General features: G+C 47.5%; 2 protein-coding genes across 9 annotated transcripts in view; one reads left to right on the top strand and one right to left on the bottom strand.

Annotated features, from left to right (window-relative positions):
* Positions 1-13,071, bottom strand: LOC123772244 (ataxin-2 homolog). Of its 7 annotated transcripts, XM_069311169.1 has the most exons (9): positions 12,377-13,069; positions 10,664-10,920; positions 10,193-10,349; positions 8,285-8,447; positions 5,313-7,568; positions 3,912-4,151; positions 3,293-3,376; positions 2,757-2,916; positions 14-2,122 (listed from the first exon to the last, which is right to left on the bottom strand). In XM_069311169.1, the coding sequence occupies exons 1-9, from the start codon at positions 12,434-12,436 to the stop codon at positions 2,026-2,028; spliced, it is 3,474 nt and encodes a 1,157-aa protein (XP_069167270.1). In that variant the 5' UTR covers positions 12,437-13,069; the 3' UTR covers positions 14-2,025. The 7 variants fall into 7 exon arrangements, with proteins under 7 accessions (XP_069167276.1, XP_069167274.1, XP_069167271.1 ...); XM_069311170.1 differs by lacking the exon at positions 2,757-2,916 and having other exon boundaries at positions 10-2,122; positions 12,377-13,071; XM_069311171.1 differs by lacking the exon at positions 3,293-3,376 and having other exon boundaries at positions 12-2,122; positions 12,377-13,070.
* A 7,177-nt stretch (positions 13,072-20,248) lies between these two features.
* LOC123772094 (uncharacterized) overlaps positions 20,249-21,068 on the top strand; it is a 95,570-nt gene continuing 94,750 nt past the window's right edge. Inside the window, exon 1 of one of the 2 annotated variants that reach the window (XM_069311164.1) lies at positions 20,249-20,679. In XM_069311164.1, coding sequence (XP_069167265.1) covers positions 20,616-20,679 — 64 coding nt within the window. In that variant the 5' untranslated portion in view covers positions 20,249-20,615. The remainder of the gene's footprint in view (positions 20,680-21,068) is intronic. The other variant, XM_045765034.2, reaches the window with a different exon arrangement.

Below are 21,068 nucleotides of genomic sequence, written 5' to 3'. Positions count from 1 at the left end.
CATTCGAACACTTCCGGACCATGTGCTTCACTGACGAATTTTGTTCGATCCAACACTGTAAATGCTTCATCCACGTACTACAAATACAAATAATCGCCAACAGAACTTAAACACCTAACCTAACCCATACCTATATATATGCACAATATGCTAACATATTATAATATTAATTTATACTTGAGAGAAAATTCCCGTTTTGAATGCACAGAATGTAAAAATTTATTAGGTTTTATGTTATAAGGTTTTCTATCAGGTCTGTGATCACTGGGTCAGGTGGTGACCCAGACAAGTTTGCATGATTTGTTAGTCCAAGTAGCTGGGCACAAGTTCCTCGCCCTGTCCTCACACTCCAATTCCTTCTTCTCAGACAAGGACCTCCAGAGCGAAATGAGACGATTAGGCGCATCCGTTTGGAGTGTAGAGGACGAGGGGGTTCCCACACGCAGGCTCAGCTACGGCCGGAGCGACACATGCGTACATGATCTCTTTATGATCTGAGAGGACTTGAATGGTTCAAGTCAGGCATGCCCTATAGCCCCCATGCTACCTGGACATTTCGTTCTGAGTAGCTAATTCTAAAACAACAACAACAATTAACCCAGCTATGTCTCTAGTTTGTTTACAACCCTCTGATGTTAGTGTGACCATAGACAGCTGTCTGTTAGTCTTCTACTATTATTGACTAGTGGACATTATTGTACTAGTGACGTATTTCTACTAGTGACGTTATTGTACTAGTGACGTCACTGTACTAGTGACGTCACTGTACTAGTGACGTCATTCTACTAGTGGCATCATTGTACTAGTGACACCATTGTACTAGTGACGTCATTCTACTAGTGGCACCATTGTATTAGTGACGTCATTGTACTAGTAACAACATTCTACTATTGACGTCATTGTACCAGCGGTGCATGGTATCCTGTGCTTGACCATGTAATAAAATAATCATCAGAATCTACACGTCACATTCTTCATTATGAATCATTGTAAGTTGTGCTTTTCATTCACCTTTATTTTATTGCTACAGTTACAGGTAACGGACCTTGGGTAATACATAGGTAGTTCTTATGTAGTGGTTGAAGATACTCCAGTCCAGTAAACTGTATTCTGAACAATGTAGATAGTTTACTTATTAAAGAATAGAAAGTAGAGATCAAAACACGCGATTATTTCATAATTGTTACATCATGTAGATGTATTACAGTAATTACAGCAGGTTCAGTGATGAACTGTACCACCAACAAGTCTTAATGACACCATGTGAAGGTGTTATTCTAATAGCCTTAAATATATTAATTAAACCATATGTTCTCTATAATAATACTAACAATAGATTTATTATAGGAAATGATAATTATATAATTAAAACAACATTAAGAATTATATAAATAATTCAGACACTTAATAATTCAAACAATAATAAATAATTTAGACAATAATAATTAGACTTGGTAGTTTAATGTTTTACAAAATGTATGTGATGCGAGGGTGAGAGCTGTTGCTATAAATATCAGTTGTATTCCACGTCTTCATCAGCTGTTGCCATAAACATTAATTGTATTTAATGTCTTCACCAGATGTTGCCATAAACATCAATTGTATTTCACGTCTTCATCAGCTGTTGCCATAAACATTAATTGTATTTAATGTCTTCACCAGATGTTGCCATAAACATCAATTGTATTCCACGTCTTCATCAGATGTTGCCATAAACATCAGTTGTATTCCATGTCTTCATCAGCTGTTGCCATAAACATCATTTGTATTCCATGTCTTCACCAGCTGTTGCCATACTGATGTTTATGTCGACTTCACCCTTGGTTGAATTAGTCGATATTCATAAGGGTGTATTACCAATGTCAGGTGCCATATTACTGTAGTCGGTGCCATACGTCTTGTTGTTGTCAGAGGGGGTATTGCCGGTGTTGAGGCGGGGGGGGGGGGTGCAATGGAGCTGCCATAGAGACAACGTAGTCATGGTAGGGTATGGTGACTACCACCTCTGTTACGGTGAAGGTTGGGTCAGGGTGGTGGGGGAGGAGTGTAGTGTGTGGTGAGGGCAGGTGAGGGGAGTAGGCTGGAGGGATCCTGACGAAGGGTGAGGGCGAAGTAGAGCGACCTGTGGGTACCAACACCTGCGTCAGTGGATGCCTGACAACACATATTTCAAACATAAAGTTTAAATGATAAAGATTTAAAAAAAAACGAACTTAGATTATTTCGAGAAATAATACAATGAATACCTACTAAATATCAATAAAAATATATTAATAATAGTAATAATAATAATAATAATTACACGTAACAATCAAACAGATGTTCCCATAGAAAGAACAGGTCAATTTTAAGGGTTTCATCACCCAAAATTAAGGAACGCATTTTAGCATCAAGATGGCGACCAAAACATACCGTCACTTCAACATATGTAAAATCAAGCAGAAGAATGGTTAATAACACCTAGACTATTCAGCAAAAGAATAGAATCCCGGAATCGCTACATATAACGGGACGGGAAATATGTGGATCTATCTTGCAAACCTTTTTTTCTGTAACGTTACAAGCAGAACATTCACTTTTTACTATGTGTTTTGAGCAGCCTATCTTCTTGTTCTGGTCGTACCAATATGTAGTAATGGAGCCTCAGTAGAGCACTTTTTTATACTATTTTCTTTATTGGATCAGGACAAATAAAGCTAAAACACCAAAATTGATGTAGATGGGACCGTATAACGATGAGTATAAGGGGAACTCACCCAAATATGAGGGTGGGTATGAGGACTATGAGGCCAGCGAGTAGGAGGGTGACTCCAGGCATGTTGAGGGTCATCAAGAGGGTGAAGACAGTGTGGAAGGTCAGGCAGCCCGCCAGCACTCCCAGCAGCTCCACACTGTTGACCACCGTCACCACCAGACCTGCGGGCCACACCATATACACCTCTACTTATACAACACAACATATTAATATGGATCGAGAGGCGGGACTCAAGAACCGCGGCTCATCCGTTGCAATTACAACCATATAGAACACGCTCATACCAAATGCCTTCCACAACAAGATACTGTGAATACAGAGTTTAACACAAAGTTATCTCACTACTCTTGGTAACCGAAGGTAAAGGAGATACATGATAGTTACTTTCCAGAGCCGGAAGAGGTGTTTCAGATGGATAGGTGTGACAGGGTTCAGATGGACTTCTTTACTCCGGGTGCAAATACACTCCGAAGACCCATTTAGACTAGCAAGAACACTCTTAAACTAGCAAGCACACACAACAGGTGACACACTGACCTTGCTCGCCAGGCTCCAGCAGTCCCCATATGATGGTTCTCTCAGCCACCAGCAGGTACTTGCTGAAGCCCCCCAGCACCACCACTGTGGAGACAGGTAGGGAGGGCAGGTCTTAGAACTGACAGGTAGGGAGGGCAGGTCTTAGAACTGACAAGGTAGGGAGGGCAGGTCTTAGAACTGACAGGTAGGGAGGGCAGGTCTTAGAACTGACAGGTAGGGAGGGCAGGTCTTACAGTACTGCTATCTGTATGTTTACATCAATACTCTGTTCTTTCCTAAGGTTGTGAAGCTGTTCCCTCAACCTGTCCTCATTGTTTAGGCTTCTCAGTTCTGGTACTAATCTAGTTGCTAACCACTGAAGTTTCTCAAGTTTCTGTTTATGCTACACACGGTGTGGGTTCCATGCTGGTGCTGTATACTCAAGTAATAGTCTCATATAGGCAATGTGTGTGTGAAAGCCTCATTGAAAGCCTCATTGTTTAGATTCATAAATGACGTTTTTATGTTTGCTAACTTCAAACTGTGGTATAGTGTGGGGTAAAGTGGTAGACTGTGAGGTACTATTGAACACTGTGACCGGGCTACTGTGGTACACTGTGGGGTAGAATGCTGCACCCACCGAGATAGAGCAAGTTGGGACTGGCGACAGAGCCCATGACGACGAAGAAGGCGCAGCAGCTGACGCCGCCGACAACCCCCAGTGAGGCGTCATGGAGCCCTGGGAAGCGTTTCAACAGTGGCAGCAGCAGCAGCAGTGCCAGGCTCTCCACGCTGCCCTTGAACACGTAGTAACCGGCGTACCTGTCCGTCTCCAGCTGCATCTTCGCTTCCAGGTACAGGTACGTCGTGTCTACCTCAGCTGCCTCGACACGCCAAGTTGGAGTAATAATAATAATTATTCCCTGCTATAATCATCACGGCTCCCGTGTATTAGTTCAATGTCTCTAAAGACATTTTTATTTTTATCTTTAAATCTGATCCCCTTCTAACCTTGGAGTCATTTCTTAACTCATGGAAAGTAGAGTGAAGAGCACTCTGGAGATTACTTAGTAAAGATTCTAATACTGGAAACTAATTTTATGTTTCATACATGGTTCGTAATTTTTACCTGCTTACATCATTTATAATATCGTTGAAGAGAAAACTTCCATTCCTTGCTAAGCTTGCAGTAAATAAAGACACGGATGAAAGTAATCTTGGTCTATCAAATATAATCTTAAAAAAGAGTCATTAGACAAGAACTCGTAGATGAATTTGAAGAACGCAGAAGTGTGCAAACAGGAATGGTCCATCAATGAAGTGTGCAAACATAACACTTGTATAGAGGAAGTAACACAAGCAGTAGACTGACTGACTGACAGCTCGTGTACGTCTAGGCTACAAGTATCTTTGACAGTTCACATTGTGTGGAGGTGTAGATGACAGGAAGTGTAAAATGTGAGGACAGGGAGCACCGATAACCCATCCTCCTGTTTAGATAGTACCTATTTATGACGGTCGTCAATAGACACGAATTCGTACGTACTTAGCTTTTAGATAGTAGTATACTGACTAGTAAGGATTTCTTTAAAAAATGAAGCTAAAAACAAACTTAATTAAGCCTAGGAAGGTTAGGTTAGGTTAATTTACACAAGTAAAAAATAGTTTTCCAGTTTGTCCAACTCAATAGTTCCGATTTCTACTTTCTAATTGCGTTGTACGTCGAAATATATACTATGGTCCTCATCGTTACTACAAGTACTACCAAAACAGGAGGATAGGCTACAATATTACATAACATTGTGTGAAAATTGCGCCATTTAGCTTTGATGTAATTTTGTGTTATATGAAATGGCAAATACTATTATTGCTAATAAAATATATCAAATGTTTGTATTACACCCAAATTTTGCTTTAGTAAATTCAGGAACAAAATGTCACGAAACGTAGAAGTTGTGAAGCCTATGTACTCTAGGCTAGTAGCGTAGGCTACTAGGCCGGTACCCTAAGTTACCAGGCAGGTACGCGCTCAGGTACTCACCTGAGAAAACAAAACTAATGAAGAAGGCAGCTACGAGATCGGCAACCACAATGGCTCTTAGTCCCAGAGAGCGACGACGGAAGGTGGCTGACAAGGGGTCAGCAATGTGGCCCAGAACGCCCAGGCGCCCTCTGTCTGCATCTCCGTCAGTAAGGCGTCCATCGCACCGCTCACCAACCCTTATAGCAGGGTCCACATTCGCACAACTGGAGTCGGAAGTGTTAATTGAGTTGGCAGGTGTTGGAGGAGTCTGCAGGAGAGGAGGTGTGTGACCCACGTTCTCAATAGGTGTTGCAGGAGTCAGCAAGAGGGTTGGTGTGTGACCCACGTTGTCAGCAGGTGTTGCAGGAGTCAGCAGGAGGGTCGGTGTGTGACCCACGTTCTCAATAGGTGTTGGAGGAGTCAGCAGGAGGGTCGGTGTGTGACCCACGTTCTCAATAGGTGTTGGAGGAGTCAGCAAGAGGGTCGGTGTGTGACCCACGTTGTCAGCAGGTGTTGGAGTCATCAGGAGAGGCGGCATCAGCTGTGGGTCGTCAGGGCTGCTGGTGTTAACTCGTAGAGGACGAATAGGACGAAAGTTGTCAACTTCATCTTCAGAGAGACAGTTCTTTTGATCTGCCTGGGTGTGTTGGTCTGGTGAAGTATGTTGGTGGTCTGGTGAAGTATGTTGGTGGTCTGATAGTGTATGTTGTTGGTCTGGTGAAGTATGTTGTTGGTCTGTTAGTGTATGTTGTTGGTCTGGTGAAGTATGTTGTTGGTCTGGTGAAGTATGTTGTTGGTCTGGTGAAGTATGTTGGTGGTCTGGTGAAGTATGTTGGTGGTCTGGTGAAGTATGTTGGTGGTCTGGTGAAGTATGTTGTTGGTCTGGTGAAGTATGTTGGTGGTCTGGTAGTGTATGTTGGGGGTCTGGTGAAGTATGTTGTTGGTCTAGTAAAGTATGTTGGTGGTCTGGCAAAGTGTGTTGATGGTCTGAGTGTGTATGTGTATGTTGGTGATCAGATAAAGTATTTTGGTGTTGGTGGTATTGAAAAGTCTGCTGGTTTTTTGGAAGAGTGTGTTTGTGGTGTGGGAGGGTTTGATGGTGGTGTTGGAGTGAGTGTTGGAGTAAGTGTTGGTGGTGTTGGAATGGGTGTTGGGGTGAGTGTTGATGGTGTTGGAGTGGATGTTGATGGTGTTGGGGTGTGTGTTGGTGGTGTTGGGTTGGGTGTTGATGGTGTTGGAGTGGGTGTTGGTGGTGTTGGTGGGTTTGGGGTGAGTGTTGATGGTGTTGGAGTGGGTGTTGATGGTGTTGGGGTGAATGTTGGTATTGGAGTGGGTGTTGGTGGTGTTGGGGTGAGTGCAATGAGTGTTGGTGGTTCGTGGAAATGTGTTGGTGGTTGAGGAGTGTGTGTTGATGGTGTGGGGAAGTGTGTTGGTGTTGGAGTGAGTGTTGGTGGTCGCCCTCTTCCCGTAACACACTGGTATTTGTATCCAAGGGTGAATCAAATGTGTCATAACCATGATTGATAATACCATTGACGGTGACACCTTCATAACTGTTCCTTGCGTGCGTGACACTTAGTGGCGTGTCACTTGTATGCGTGTCACTTGGTAACGTGTCACCTGTATGCGTGACACTTGGTAACGTGTCACCTGTATGCGTGTTGTTTGGTTTTGTGTCACCAACATACATCTTACTTGAAGGCATGGTACCAACATTCTTTTCACATAGTGATGCTGGTTTAAGAGATGTTTCACTGTCATTTGTGTCACCTGGAGACACGACATCTATGTTCATGACACCTATATGTTTGTCAGACAAGGGCTGGTCACCAAGGTATGTAGTGGCAACGGGGGTGCCATACACACTAGAGGTGGTGCTAACGCCCTCGACAACAGTGTCTGGTCTGAGTGCCAGTGACGACTGGGTCCTCTGCAGAGGGGTGCCGTAGGCGCTGCAGTCGTCAGGGTATTCCGGAGGAGTGCCATAGTTGCTCCAGTCATCGCCAGGAATGGCGATAACCGGGCACAGCAAGGTTATGTCATTGTCGTTGTCATTTGTGAGGATTGGGTTGCCGCTAGGTGAAGAAGGAGGGCCTTCGAGGTCCTCGGCGTCACTGCTGGAAGCATCAGGCATGACGGAGAGGGTGTCCTGTTCCTCAAGGGATGTCAGAATGTCTGGTATAGACTTGCTGATAGCTGCGGTTCGTGGCTCAGAGTCGTCCGGAAGGATGATGAGGATGTACACCAAGTTCACAACACAAACCACCTCGTTAACTGCCCAAAGGAAAACAGTAATTAAAAAAATAATAATGGTATTCATAACTTGTTCCGCAAATATGTTCAACCATAATTTTGAACAGTTTTATCTATTAATTTCTCAAATTTCAGTTTCGTGTTCTAACATCAACTTTTTAGACAACTTTTTTTTATATCCCGTGTTAAACCCTCTGAACCACTCGTACATCTCAAGCAATCAGGCTCCATCTTATTTTACGCCTTTCTTGGAAATGTAAATTAGTGTTCTGAGTCTTCATACAGAAGGTGCCTGATGCTTGGGAGTAACTAACTCGTACAATTCCAGTGCAATTAAACACATGTACTGTATTTCACATCATGCAATGCAAATATACTGATATAGGCTACATGAGATTTGTATAGCAGGTATAATGATAACTAAAAAACACAATATATTGCAAAATTCTGAGATTTGTAGGTCAAATCACATCGTGAGAAAGCATGAAATATTATCAATACATTAGTCAATTCGATTATCTTTACTTGAAATCACAAACCAAGGAAAAACGTCAATATATTACCATATTCGATGATTTTTACTTCAAAATATAAAATGGAGCAACACACACACACACACATAATACAAATCCACATAGCATTAAATAACCCAACTGGTTCCAGTACCAGACTCCAGGCCTGCAACCCAACATAGGAGAAAAGTAGTATGAAGAGGACTGGAGTGATGTGGTGTTTACCAAGAAAGAGCAGGGCGTGGTTGGTGTTGTCAAGCCTAGTGAGGATATAGACAGCAAGGGTAGCGGTGAGGCTGCCCAAGTAGGTACATCCTTCTAGGATGCTCACACGCACTGTCCTTTGTTCAGGGGGCGTCTCCAGCAACACGTAAGTCATCACTGCTGTCTGTACAACACAACGTTAATATTGATGTTGATATTCATCAACGTTCAAGCTTCCACTGATCTCTCTCTAAACAGTACCAGCAAGTGCTTAAACTGTATGTAAACAGTAGTATAAAATTAACTTACCACACAATGTACAACACTGTGAGTATAGGTCATATATTATGCACACCATGGGGAAGGTTACAGAGGCACATATGTAATGGGTTCATGAACTGAACCTTCAAATTCGTTTAGCAAAGCAAGTTACAGCACTACATATAATTTGTTAACATAAATAAATAAAAAATATCTTTACAGTTTTTATTTATATAAAAATTATAATGGCTCTTGAATCTTTTACAAGAATTACTCAAACAAATTCTGCAAAACTCTTATAATAGGCTACCTATTGTTAAAACAAACCCACCTAAATATATACTTCCTTAACATCGTGTACATATAAAGGTCTTGAGAGAATTGTTCAAGAATTAGGGTTCAATTTTAACTTGCTCCAAACCTATTGACTTTCTGCCAAGACAGCTGCCATTTTTGTTGCACACTAACAGCCCCATTCAAAGTTGGAGACGTTTTTGTAGTGCAGAAAAAAAGAGATAAATAATCATTTACATATGGAAGATATACGAGGGACTCGTTCCAACTCTACGCACCAAATTATAATTTCTCGGAAACAATTATATAACATTCAGGGCCCAAAACTTTTCAACACCTTCCCTCTAAATATATATAAGGGTCATAAATAGCCGAACTCTTAACGGTGTCTAACAGCGGGGTCTAACAACCTGAACAGTCAACAAACCGGTCTGTACGACTAGCCAAACCTTATTTATATTCTTTACGAGTGAAATTTACGCGAAGGTTTTCTCCTCGCGATAACTGCACGATATAAATCCTATATATAGTGTTATATTGGCCTGGTGCCTTATCACAATGGAAAATAAAACGAGAAGCCATTTGGTGTACCGCCCATCACACTGCAATTAGGCTTTTATATGTCTATCTCGGTAAGTATATATATACATGGCTATATATTCATGTAAATATATTAACGTTACCTCTGTAACGTTAATGGCTTCCTGACTATAGCTGGGTATTCCCCCTGGCGGCTGCTTTCTCCACCTTATACTTACACGAATTCAAACTCTGGCGTCCTACACAGCGCATACATTATATATAAACATCCTTCTGAAGATGCATTATTAAATACGAAAGTACTTAAGGAAATTCCTGTCTTAAGCCTTCTTTCGTGGTCTGACGTTGTCAAATTGTTCATTACGTGTTAATTTCTTTGTGATTTACACCCATAACATAAATTATATATTATTTTTGTTGGTTAGGCTAGGATAGCATATGCATGTAGAATGGCATAATTTTTTACGCACTATTTTAGGGCTGATTTTGTGATTAATTCCTTTAGACAAACTATACTGATATCCTTACCGACTAGTAAATGAATAGTATACTATGTTTAATTTTGTACTCAATATATATGTATAGCATTAAGGAAAACGATGAAATTTAAAGAAAACAAATGTCATTTTATGCCTGACTATTTAACAAATATATTAAGTAGACTATGTTTAATTATTTTTATATTTATTTATTTAAATATTTACAGGAAGGTACAACGGGCTATATTTTGAAATACTTTTGTGGGCAAATGGAACATTCTCACAAAGTCTCTGACACGCCTTTTAAAATTCTTAATATTGGAGAGGGTTTAAATAATAGGGAGGAGGAGGCTACCTTGAGAGTGGGGAAGCCGCCAGATAGGCCTCCCAGGCAGCTGCCAAGGAAGACCCATTGTAGTGGGAGGGAGGGCAGGGCGGCCAGCACTAGGTACGTCAGCGCCCACAGCACCAGCCCCACCGACGGAGCCACCATTATCGCCTTCCTCGAACACCTGTTGGAACAGGTGATGGTATTTAGACTGGAGGGCCAGCGCTGGTAACACACACTGTGCGGCTCTGCCATAAGACTGTGGGGGTCATGCTGGTGACCCCCCCCCCCCCCCACACTGTGGGATCCTGCCATAACATTGTAAGGGGGTCCACACACGGCACCATTGCAAAGGTGCCGTGTGTGGTTGGGCATCACTGGAAGGATAACACAGGAGGGAACTAGTCCTGTGAGAGAATGTGTGGAGTATTATACACAGGAGGGAACTAGTCCTGTAAGCTCATATGGCAGACAAATGTGAAGTTGAGACACGAAGACCTGTCTATCCAGGAGCCGAAGAGCTGGGAGGAGGCGACGGAGGTGACGCAGAAGGTGACAAAGACGGCCGCGTAGAGCTTGACTGCCTCTGAGTAGACATCCTTTTCCTCCTGGGTGTTGGGCGTGATCTCAGCGAGCAGCGAGGCTTCCTGCCTGAGGGGTGTGGGGCGGTGGGAGGCGTTCAGGGCACTGCAGGCGGAGTCCGCTAGTCGCTCCCAACACTTGCGCCGCAAGATGAAGTCTTGACCCAGCAACACCTGTTGAGATAACGCAAGTTAGAGATTCCACAAGAGAAAGTACAGGGCAATACAACACATATGACTGGTGTTGCACACCCTCTGTGTTTCTTGAACACCACTTTGTTGGGTGCTGCTGGCTCTATAGAGTCTTCTACTCATACCAGCCTCTTCGACTTCCTGGGTTGAGGACCGGGCCGCGGGGACGTTGAACCCCGAAAACATGGCAAGGTAGTGCCCCAGAGGCACATTACCGCCACTCCTCACCACTGTTGCACACAACACACAGGTGACATGAAAGTGCCAACGTTTCGGTCCGTCCTCATATGGGTATTGGGTCATTTGTTTTCAGCCCCGTTATTGTGACTTATTTTGTGTACCGTACTAAAACCCAGTATTATCGTGCATCGCTCACTCGTCTGCACTCCAACATTCACACGTGCTTGCTCTATCTTTTTACCCCCCCCCATCGTGATAATACTATCTCTGTACACCACCTGTGATACAGCAGTATGTCGTGATCATATCTCTGATTGATCGATGAAGATTAAGCCACCCAAGAGGTGGCACGGGCATGAATAGCCCGTGAGACTCCTATGTCCTCTGACCCTTTTTCTTAAGATTGACAGGACGAGAAATATGTCAGAAGTCATATGTATAGATATACATATACTCTACACCAGGGTCTTGGCAGGATGGGGGGGGGACAGGTGGGCAGGGGGAAGTGCTTGCAACACTGGTGGATGTGTCATGGGTGCGCTCTCTTCAGTGCTTGCAACACTGTCTCACAAACTAGCTACATTGAGGTCACTACACGTACACACACACACACACACACACACACACACACACACACACACACACACACACACACACACACACACACACACACACACACACACACACACATATACACACGTACAAACTGTCTAATGCATTCACTGTTATGCATCACTGCCTAATGCATTCTGTTAACTACTCTGACACTGAAAAAATTCTTTCTTACGTCCGCGCGTGTGTGTGTGTGTGTGTACTCACCTAATTGTACTCACCTAATTGTGTTTGCGGGGGTTGAGCTTTGGCTCTTTGGTCCCGCCTCTCAACTGCTAATCAACTGGTGTACAGGTTCCTGAGTCTACTGGGCTCTATCATATCAACATTTGAAACTGTGTATGGAGTCAGCCTCCACCACATCACTGCCTAATGCATTCCATCCGTTAACTACTCTGACACTGAAAAAAAATTTTCTAACGTCTCTGTGGCTCATGTGGGTACTCAGCTTCCACCTGTGTCCCCTTGTTCGTGTCCCATCCGTGCTGAAGAATTTGTCTTTGTCCACCCTGTCAATATCCCTGAGAATTTTGTAGGTGATTATCATGTCTCCCCTTACTCAGCCTCCGCAAACACAACTAGGTGAACACAACTAAGTGAACACCTGCAGGGAGACAAACACACACACAGACAACAGCTAGATTACCAGGCTGACGAAGGCGAGGGTAAAAGTGAAGAGAATAGGTTCTGCTGTTATGTTTCCCATGACCAAGGGTTAACTCCCAGGTGTGGAGGCGTCCTGTCGGCCGCTCCGACAGGTGTGGGCCGTCCTGTGGGCCCCCTGGCAGGTATGGGCCGTCCTGTGGGCCCCCTGGCAGGTATGGGCCGTCCTATGGGCTCCCGGGAGATGTGGGCCGTCCTGTGGGGCCCTCCGGAAGGTGTGGGCCGTCCTGTGGGCCGCTCCGACAGGTGTAGGCCGTCCTGTGGGCCCCCAGCAGGTGTGGGTCGTCCTGTGGGCCGTTCCTGCAGGTATGGGCCGTCCTGGTAGGTGTGGACCGTGTTCAGTTTTCACTCATGTCCAGTGTTCATAAATTTCCAGTGTTCACTCACCTTTTATTGAGCGGTTCATCCCCGTACCTTCAGCTTGGTATTGGTAGCCTTGTCCGGGTGGTACTGGTACCTTCAGCGAGGTACTGGTACCATCAATGTGGTATTGGTAGCCTGGGTGAGATACTGGTAGCCTGGGTGAGGTACTGGTAGTCTGGGTGAGGTACTGGTAGCCTGGGTGTGGTACTGGTAGCCTGGGTGAGGTACTGGTAGCCTGGGTGAGGTACTGGTAGCCTGGGTGTGGTACTGGTAGCCTGGGTGAGGTACTGGTAGCCTGGGTGAGGTACTGGTAGCCTGGGTGAGGTACTGGTAGCCTGGGTGAGGTACTGGTAGCCTGGGTGAGGTACTGGTAGCCTGGGTGAGGTACTGGTAGCCTGGGTGAGGTACTGGTAGCCTGGGTGAGGTACTGGTAGCCTGGGTGAGGTACTGGTAGCCTGGGTGAGGTACTGGTAGTACTGGTAGCCTGGATGAGGTACTGGTAGCCTGGGTGAGGTACTGGTAGCCTGGGTGAGGTACTGGTAGTACTGGTAGCCTGGATGAGGTACTGGTAGCCTGGGTGAGGTACTGGTAGCCTGGGTGAGGTACTGGTAGCCTGGGTGAGGTACTGGTAGCCTGGGTGAGGTACTGGTAGCCTAGGTGAGGTACTGGTAGCCTGGGTGAGGTACTGGTAGCCTGGGTGGGGTACTGGTAGCCTGGATGAGGTACTGGTAGCCTGGGTGAGGTACTGGTAGCCTAGGTGAGGTACTGGTAGCCTGGGTGAGGTACTGGTAGCCTGGGTGAGGTACTGGTAGCCCGGATGAGGTACTGGTAGCCTGGGTGAGGTACTGGTAGCCTGGGTGAGGTACTGGTAGCCTGGGTGAGGTACTGGTAGCCTGGGTGAGGTACTGGTAGCCTGGGTGAGGTACTGGTAGCCTGGGTGAGGTACTGGTAGTACTGGTAGCCTGGATGAGGTACTGGTAGCCCAGGTGAGGTACTGGTAGCCTGGGTGAGGGACTGGTAGCCTGGGTGAGGTACTGGTAGCCTGGATGAGGTACTGGTAGCCCGGGTGAGGTACTGGTAGCCTGGGTGAGGGACTGGTAGCCTGGGTGAGGTACTGGTAGCCCGGGTGAGGTACTGGTAGCCTGGATGAGGTACTGGTAGCCCGGGTGAGGTACTGGTAGCCTGGATGAGGTACTGGTAGCCCGGGTGAGGTACTGGTAGCCTGGGTGAGGGACTGGTAGCCTGGGTGAGGTACTGGTAGTACTGGTAGCCTGGGTGAGGTACTGGTAGTACTGGTAGCCTGGGTGGGGTACTGGTAGCCTAGGTGAGGTACTGGTAGCCTGGGTGAGGTACTGGTAGCCTGGGTGAGGTACTGGTAGCCTAGGTGAGGTACTGGTAGCCTGGGTGAGGTACTGGTAGCCTGGGTGAGGTACTGGTAGCCTGGGTGAGGTACTGGTAGCCTGGGTGAGGTACTGGTAGCCTGGATGAGGTATTGGTAGCCTAGGTGAGGTACTGGTACCCTGAAGGAGGTACTGGTAGCCCGAGGGAAGCACTGGTACCCTGAAAGAGGTACTGGTAGCCCGAGGGAAGCACTGGTACCCTGAAGGAGGTACTGGTAGCCCGAGGGAAGCACTGGTACCCTGAAAGAGGTACTGGTAGCCCGAGGGAAGCACTGGTACCCTGAAGGAGGTACTGGTAGTCCGAGGGAAGCACTGGTACCCTGAAGGAGGTACTGGTAGCCCGAGGGAAGCACTGGTAGCGAGCCTGTGGTACTGGTGGCCTGGGTGAGGTACTGGTAGCTTGGGTGAGGTACTGGTACCCTGAAGGAGGTACTGGTATCCCGAGGGAAGCACTGGTAGCCAGCGTGTGGTACTGGAACACTGGGCGGAAGCCTGCGTCCTGACAATGGTATCTGAGCGAGGTACACAGCCTCGCTCCTCCCACCAACCACAGCACTACAACACCTAGTTATCACACCACGGTCCCCAGATACCAGTGGGGCTAGTGTGTGTACGGGGGTGGGGCTAGTGTGTGTACGGGGGTGGGGCTAGGGTGTGTACGGGGGTGAGGCTAGTGTGTGTACGGGGGTGGGGCTAGTGTGTGTGTACGGGGGTGGGACTAGTGTGTGTGTACGGGGGTGGGGCTAGTGTGTGTACGGGGGTGGGGCTAGTGTGTGTACGGGGGTGGGGCTAGTGTGTGAGTGGGGGTGGGGCTAGTGTGTGTGTACGGGGGTGGGGCTAGTGTGTGTACGGGGGTGGGGCTAGTGTGTGTACGAGGGTGGGGCTAGTGTGTGTACGGGGGTGGGGCTAGTGTGTGTACGGGAGGTGGGGCTAGTGTGTGTGTACGGGGGTGGGGCTAGTGTGTATACGGGGGTGGGGCTAGTGTGTATACGGGGGTGGGGCTAGTGTGTGTGTACGGGGGTGGGGCTAGTGTGTGTGTACGGGGGTGGGGCTAGTGTGTGTGTACGGGGGTGGGGCTAGTGTGTGTACGGGGGTGGGGCTAGTGTGTGTACGGGGGTGGGGCTAGTGTGTATGTACGGGGGGTGGGGCTAGTGTGTGTGTACGGGGGTGGGGCTAGTGTGTATGCACGGGGGGTGGGGCTAGTGTGTGTGTACGGGGGTGGGGCTAGTGTGTGTGTACGGGGGTGGGGCTAATGTGTGTGTGTACGGGGGTGGGGCTAGTGTGTGTACGGGGGTGAGGCTAGTGTATGTACGGGGGTGGGGCTAGTGTGTGTGTGTACGGGGGTGGGGCTAGTGTGTGTGTGTACGGGGGTGGGGCTAGTGTGTGTGTACGGGGGTGAGGCTAGTGTGTGTACGGGGGTGAGGCTAGTGTGTGTACGGGGGTGAGGCTAGTGTGTGTACGGGGGCTAAAATAACTGGGATAATTATATAAAACAAAGAATCTTTTTCGAAACCATTTACGTAGCTTGTGTTAGACTGGTGCCAGAGTGTGTGGCACTGGCATGGAGTCCACTCCTCGTAAAGAATAAAAAAGAGAAAGTTGTAAAAGTATACAAGTTTGCAACAGGTCAAGTGCCTGAAGAAGCCTAAGATAAGGAAAAATTAAGGAAACAACCTAATCGGTTTAGAAGCAATACAATCATGTAAAAACACTGAGGGGTAAATAGATGTCAGCTTCTTTACATTGAATCAAAACAAAACAAGATGATATAGGTGGAAGTGAGAAATACAAGGGTGGAAGAAATGTAAGAAATACTAGTGGTGTATAGAGAGTGGGGGAGCATGTGGGGTGGGTTGGGGGGGGAGCCGCCTCCACCCACGCAGTAACAAGAGCCACAACGCACAACTAACGTCGCAATATTTACAACCACGACAATTACAAGCTAGGAGGCGGGCACGAAGAGCTAACACCTCACTTCCTGCAGACGCTGATAGGTAAACACAAGCCAGCCCCCCCCCCCCACCCCACGCTTCCCAGGAAAAGGAAGACTTGGTAGAGTATTTTTCAGCGTCAAAAAACATTCATTAAAGACTGGTGTACATAGAGAGGTAGACTAGGATAACAGGTACAACACTAAACTAGGTAAGGAAGTATATGAAGGACAAGGAGTCACAGGCAGCGAGGAGCTGGTCTCTAGTGTCAAGTGTGAGGTCTCTAGGGAAGGTCTCAAGCTGGAGGAGAGTAACAAGTGGGTCCCACCAGGCTCTGTCCTGGGACCGCTGCTGTCTCTAACTTATGTGGTCGACCTGCCCGAGGGAGTGAGCTCAGACTTATTAATGTTTGTAGATGACTCAAAGATGACGAGGAGTGTAAAAATAGAGGACAGCTGGAAGTTTCAGGATATCATTGACAAACTCCACAAGTGGGAAACAAAAGGTTGCTGGAATTCAATCCCATTAAGGCTATAGTAATGAAGACAGGAACGGGAGACAAGAGAGCCAGAAGGCATATACACCATAACCATTTTCATCAGAAAATGAGAAAGATTTGGGAGTGGATATATCCAAGCAATATATCACCATAACCATTTTCATCAGAAAATGAGAAATATTTGTGAGTGGATATATCCAAGACAAACCCTGGTGGAACACATGAACAGGAAGGATAACATCACCAGCATGTGAGACGCTGGGAAACATAAGAACATCGTTAAGAAAGACTCCTTCAAGGCTACCTACACAACATTAGTTAGACAGTGCTGGAATGTGTATTACCAGCTTGGACTCTACTCCTTGTCTACCACAAAACCAAAATTGATAAAAAATACAAAGGTTTGCAAGGAACATATATCTCGCAACCCGTCGGGCGCCTGACAGCTGGGTGGACAGCGCTTAGGATTCGTAGTCCTGAGGTTCCGGGTTCGATCCCCGGTGGAGGCGGAGACAAATGGGCAAAATGTTTCTTTCACCCTGATGCCCCTGTTACCTAGCAGTAAATAGGTACCTGGGAGTTAGACAGCTGCTTCTTGGGGGTGTGTAACAAAAAGGAGGCCTTGTCGAGGACCGGGCCGCGGGGACGCTAAGCCCCGAAATCATCTGAAGAAGATAACCCTAGAGGATACAAGAAGCATAGAGGATATGATCACAACATGCAAAATACAGACTGGAATAGACAAGGTGGACAAGGACAACCTCTTTATATTGAGAGAAAGTAGGAGAAGAGAACACAGGTGAAAGCTGGAAACGCAAATGAGTCGAAGAAATATTAGGAAATCCTGGTAGCCAGTACTGTTAACCATAATTATTTGAGTATAAACATTATAATATTATCCAACAATTAATTTTTATCCAAGAATTAAGAATTATTAGAGAGTAGAGAGTAACGCGCTAGAGAAAAGTTAAGGAAGCCGCCTCAGGCCACATTCGACAAAGAATTCGAAAGTCATAATAGGTAAATGATAACGTTACAAGTTCAACAAGGCTAGTATGAGGCAGGATATCAAGAGATAGCTCAGTGCCACGTAGATAGCGAGTGACAAGTACACCCCCCCGCCTCCCACACTAATATATAAAGGGGACCTTGCAGCTGAGTGGACAGCGCTCGCGGGTCATAGTCGCAAGGGCCCGGGTTCGATTCCCGGCCGAGGCAGAAACAAATGGGAAGAGTTTCTTTCACTCATAGGTAGGTAGGTACCTGGGAGTTAGACAGCTACTATGGGTTGCTTCCTGGGGATGTGTGTATGTGTTTATCAGAGAGAAATATATGTAGTAGACATAATAGGAAAAAATAGATTGATTAGAAAGGCGGGGGCCAAGAGCTATAGCTCGATGGTGCAGGCATAAATAGTAAATACACGTGTTTGATGGTACTCTTTAAGAGTCTTTATTTTATTATTATTATTTATTTTTTATGTTTAGGAAGAGAGGAGGGGAGGGATTTCTGGTCAGTATTTCACCTCCCCCACCCCACACCTGCCCCCCTACACACCTGCCCCCCTACACACCTGCCCCTCCCACACCTGCCCCTCCCACACACCTCCCACACACCCCCGACTCATTTAACCGCTCAACTCATTTCCCTCGTCCCTCATCCCCCACAGCTCATTCTTGCCACGTCCACACCTCACCCCTTACCCTCCACACCCCCATCATCTCACCCCATTACCCCCTCACCAAATAGATTTATCACCTCACACCTCCCATTATCCCCTCATCACATGTCCCTCCTGAACTTGTCCCCATTACCAACCTCATGTTAACCCCTGTGACACCCCCCTCCTCCATCACCCCCCCTTCACTACATCACCCCCCCCCTGTCCCAACATGTCCCCCCCCACCCCACTGTGAACCACGCTTCACCCACCCCCCAGAACCCCCGCCTCTCTGACAACACCCCCCCGCCTCTCTGACAACAGCCCCCCGCCTCTGACAACACCCCCCGCCTCTCTGACAACACCCCCCGCCTCTGACAACACCCCCCCGCCTCTCTGACAACACCCCCCCGCCTCTCTGAAAACACCCCCCGCCTCTCTGACAACACACTCCCGTCTCCCTGACAACACCCCCCCCCCCCGCCTCCCTGACAACACACTCCCGTCTCCCTGACAACACACTCCCGTCTCTCTGACAACACCACCCCCCCGCCTCTCTGACAACACCCCCCCCCGCCTCTGACAACACTCCCCCCCCCGCTTCCCTGACAACACCCCCCGCCTCCCTGACAACACACTCCCGTCTCCCTGACAACACACTCCCGTCTCCCTGACAACACCCCCCCCCGCCTCTCTGACAACACACTCCCGTCTCCCTGACAACACCCCCCCCCGCCTCCCTGACAACACACTCCCGTCTCTCTGACAACACCACCCCCCCCCGCCTCTCTGACAACACCCCCCCGCCTCTGACAATACACTCCCGTCTCCCTGACAACACACTCCAGTCTCTCTGACAACACCACCCCCCCGCCTCCCTGACAACACACCCCCCCCAACCTCCCTGACAACACACCCCCACCTCCCTGACAACACTCCCCCACCTCCCTGACAACACCCCCCCACCTCCCTGACAACACCCCCCGCCTCCCTGACAACACCCCCCGCCTCCCTGACAACACTCCCCCACCTCCCTGACAGCACCCCCCCCCCGCCTCTGACAACACCCCCCCCCCGCCACTGACAACACCCCCTCGCCACTGACAACACCCCCCCGCCTCCCTGACAACACCCCCCCTCCGTGACAACACCCCCTCACCTCCCTGACAACACTCCCCCACCTTCCTGACAACACCCCCCCCGCCTCCCTGACACTCCCCCACCTCCCTGACAACACTCCCCCACCTCCCTGACAACACTCCCCCACCTCCCTGACAACACCCCCCCACCTCCCTGACAACACTCCCCCACCTCCCTGACAACACCCACCCCCCACCTCCCTGACAACACTCCCCCACCTCCCTGACAACACCCACCCCCCACCTCCCTGACAACACTCCCCCACCTCCCTGACAACACCCCCCCACCTCCCTGACAACACTCCCCCACCTCACCCCCCCACCACATGATCCATCGCCACGTGATAGCCAGCCACGCTTCTCCTGACGTCACACTCTGCTGCCACTTCTCTCAGACAACCTGTTTGATTTTATAATTAAGTTAGAGCACAGGACCTCTACAGATACGTGTAAATGCTTATTATCTGAAAATTGGTCAAGTTATGGTCAGCTAGTGGACTTTAGAATCATTTTCACTTATTCTTAATGTGGGAAACGTTTGGCATGTTATTATCCAATGTCCATGTGCTGAGACGCATCGATTTTGACAAGATGAGCTAATGCTTTGGTTACCAAGTCACTTATTAATTCATGTTTACAAGCTTTTGTGTTGTAAAGGTAGTAGCCTACAGCTTAATTTATGAGGTTCATTAAAGAATCGCCATGCACAGATCAATGACAGATCACGATAATCTGATGTTAACTTTTGTCGTTCAATACTTCTTGCGTGGCGCTGTGGAAAGTGGGCGGGGCGGAGCAAGCTCCGCCTCTTACGTCATAGTTCTGTTCTCGGATTGGTCAGTTCCTCGTGTTGTTGGCCGCCTGCGACGCGACACCGGACTCTTGTTGATATTGGGCGTGGACACTACCTCTCAATACTCACTTAAAACAAACATTTAGACAATACTAATTAAGAAAACAAATCAACATATATAATTGCTTAATATTACATAAACAAAACTATTTTACTGTTCGCAAGAATAAATAAAACTGCAATTGAAAGATCGCAGGGTGGAGCCGTTCGCCAGCAGACACGTGGGTTCGTTATTTCACGACTTGAGTGAGGCGAGTTGTACGGCTGGGTGTTTTGGTCCCGTCGCGCCATTTTCGTCCACCCAAATTCCCTAGTTTCTTGAATATTTCTCTAGTGTAAGGATTGGAAAGTGTTAACATCGCGAAGGAGAAGAAGAGATGAGCCTCGAACTCCTGTTAGACGCAGCAAAATTCCTTGAGCAGCAAGAGGAGTCAAGCAAAGGTAGGCTGGATGGTGGCGGGGTCGTAATTTCAAGGGGGTAGATATTTAACGGACCAGCGCCGGCTCGGTTGCAAGTGTGTAGTTTGTTTACAAATATTAAAACACCGTGTACAAATTTGCCCTAATTGTAGCGGCTATTTAATGGTCCGGGCTTGAATGAGCAATGTCTTAGGCACCCAGCCACGAAAAGTGGTGACGTCAGGCACTGCACATGCCAAGATAAAACGTTTTTCATCTGACCTGACCCGAAGGTTCAAGGAGGGTCGGACCCCGATCAAGTAATCGTGTAATTCCCGTGAAACCCTCTACATAATCCTTCTAGGTGACCCCCTAGGAGTTGGAGGATAGCCATGGAGTGAGTGGCAGGGCCAGGGGGCTGTCATATGTGC

Source organism: Procambarus clarkii, chromosome 69, assembly GCF_040958095.1.
Source record: "Procambarus clarkii isolate CNS0578487 chromosome 69, FALCON_Pclarkii_2.0, whole genome shotgun sequence".
Lineage (NCBI taxonomy): Eukaryota > Metazoa > Arthropoda > Malacostraca > Decapoda > Cambaridae > Procambarus > Procambarus clarkii.
The sequence above is the reverse complement of the archived record's forward strand: the minus strand, read 5'-3'. Positions and strand labels throughout refer to the sequence as shown.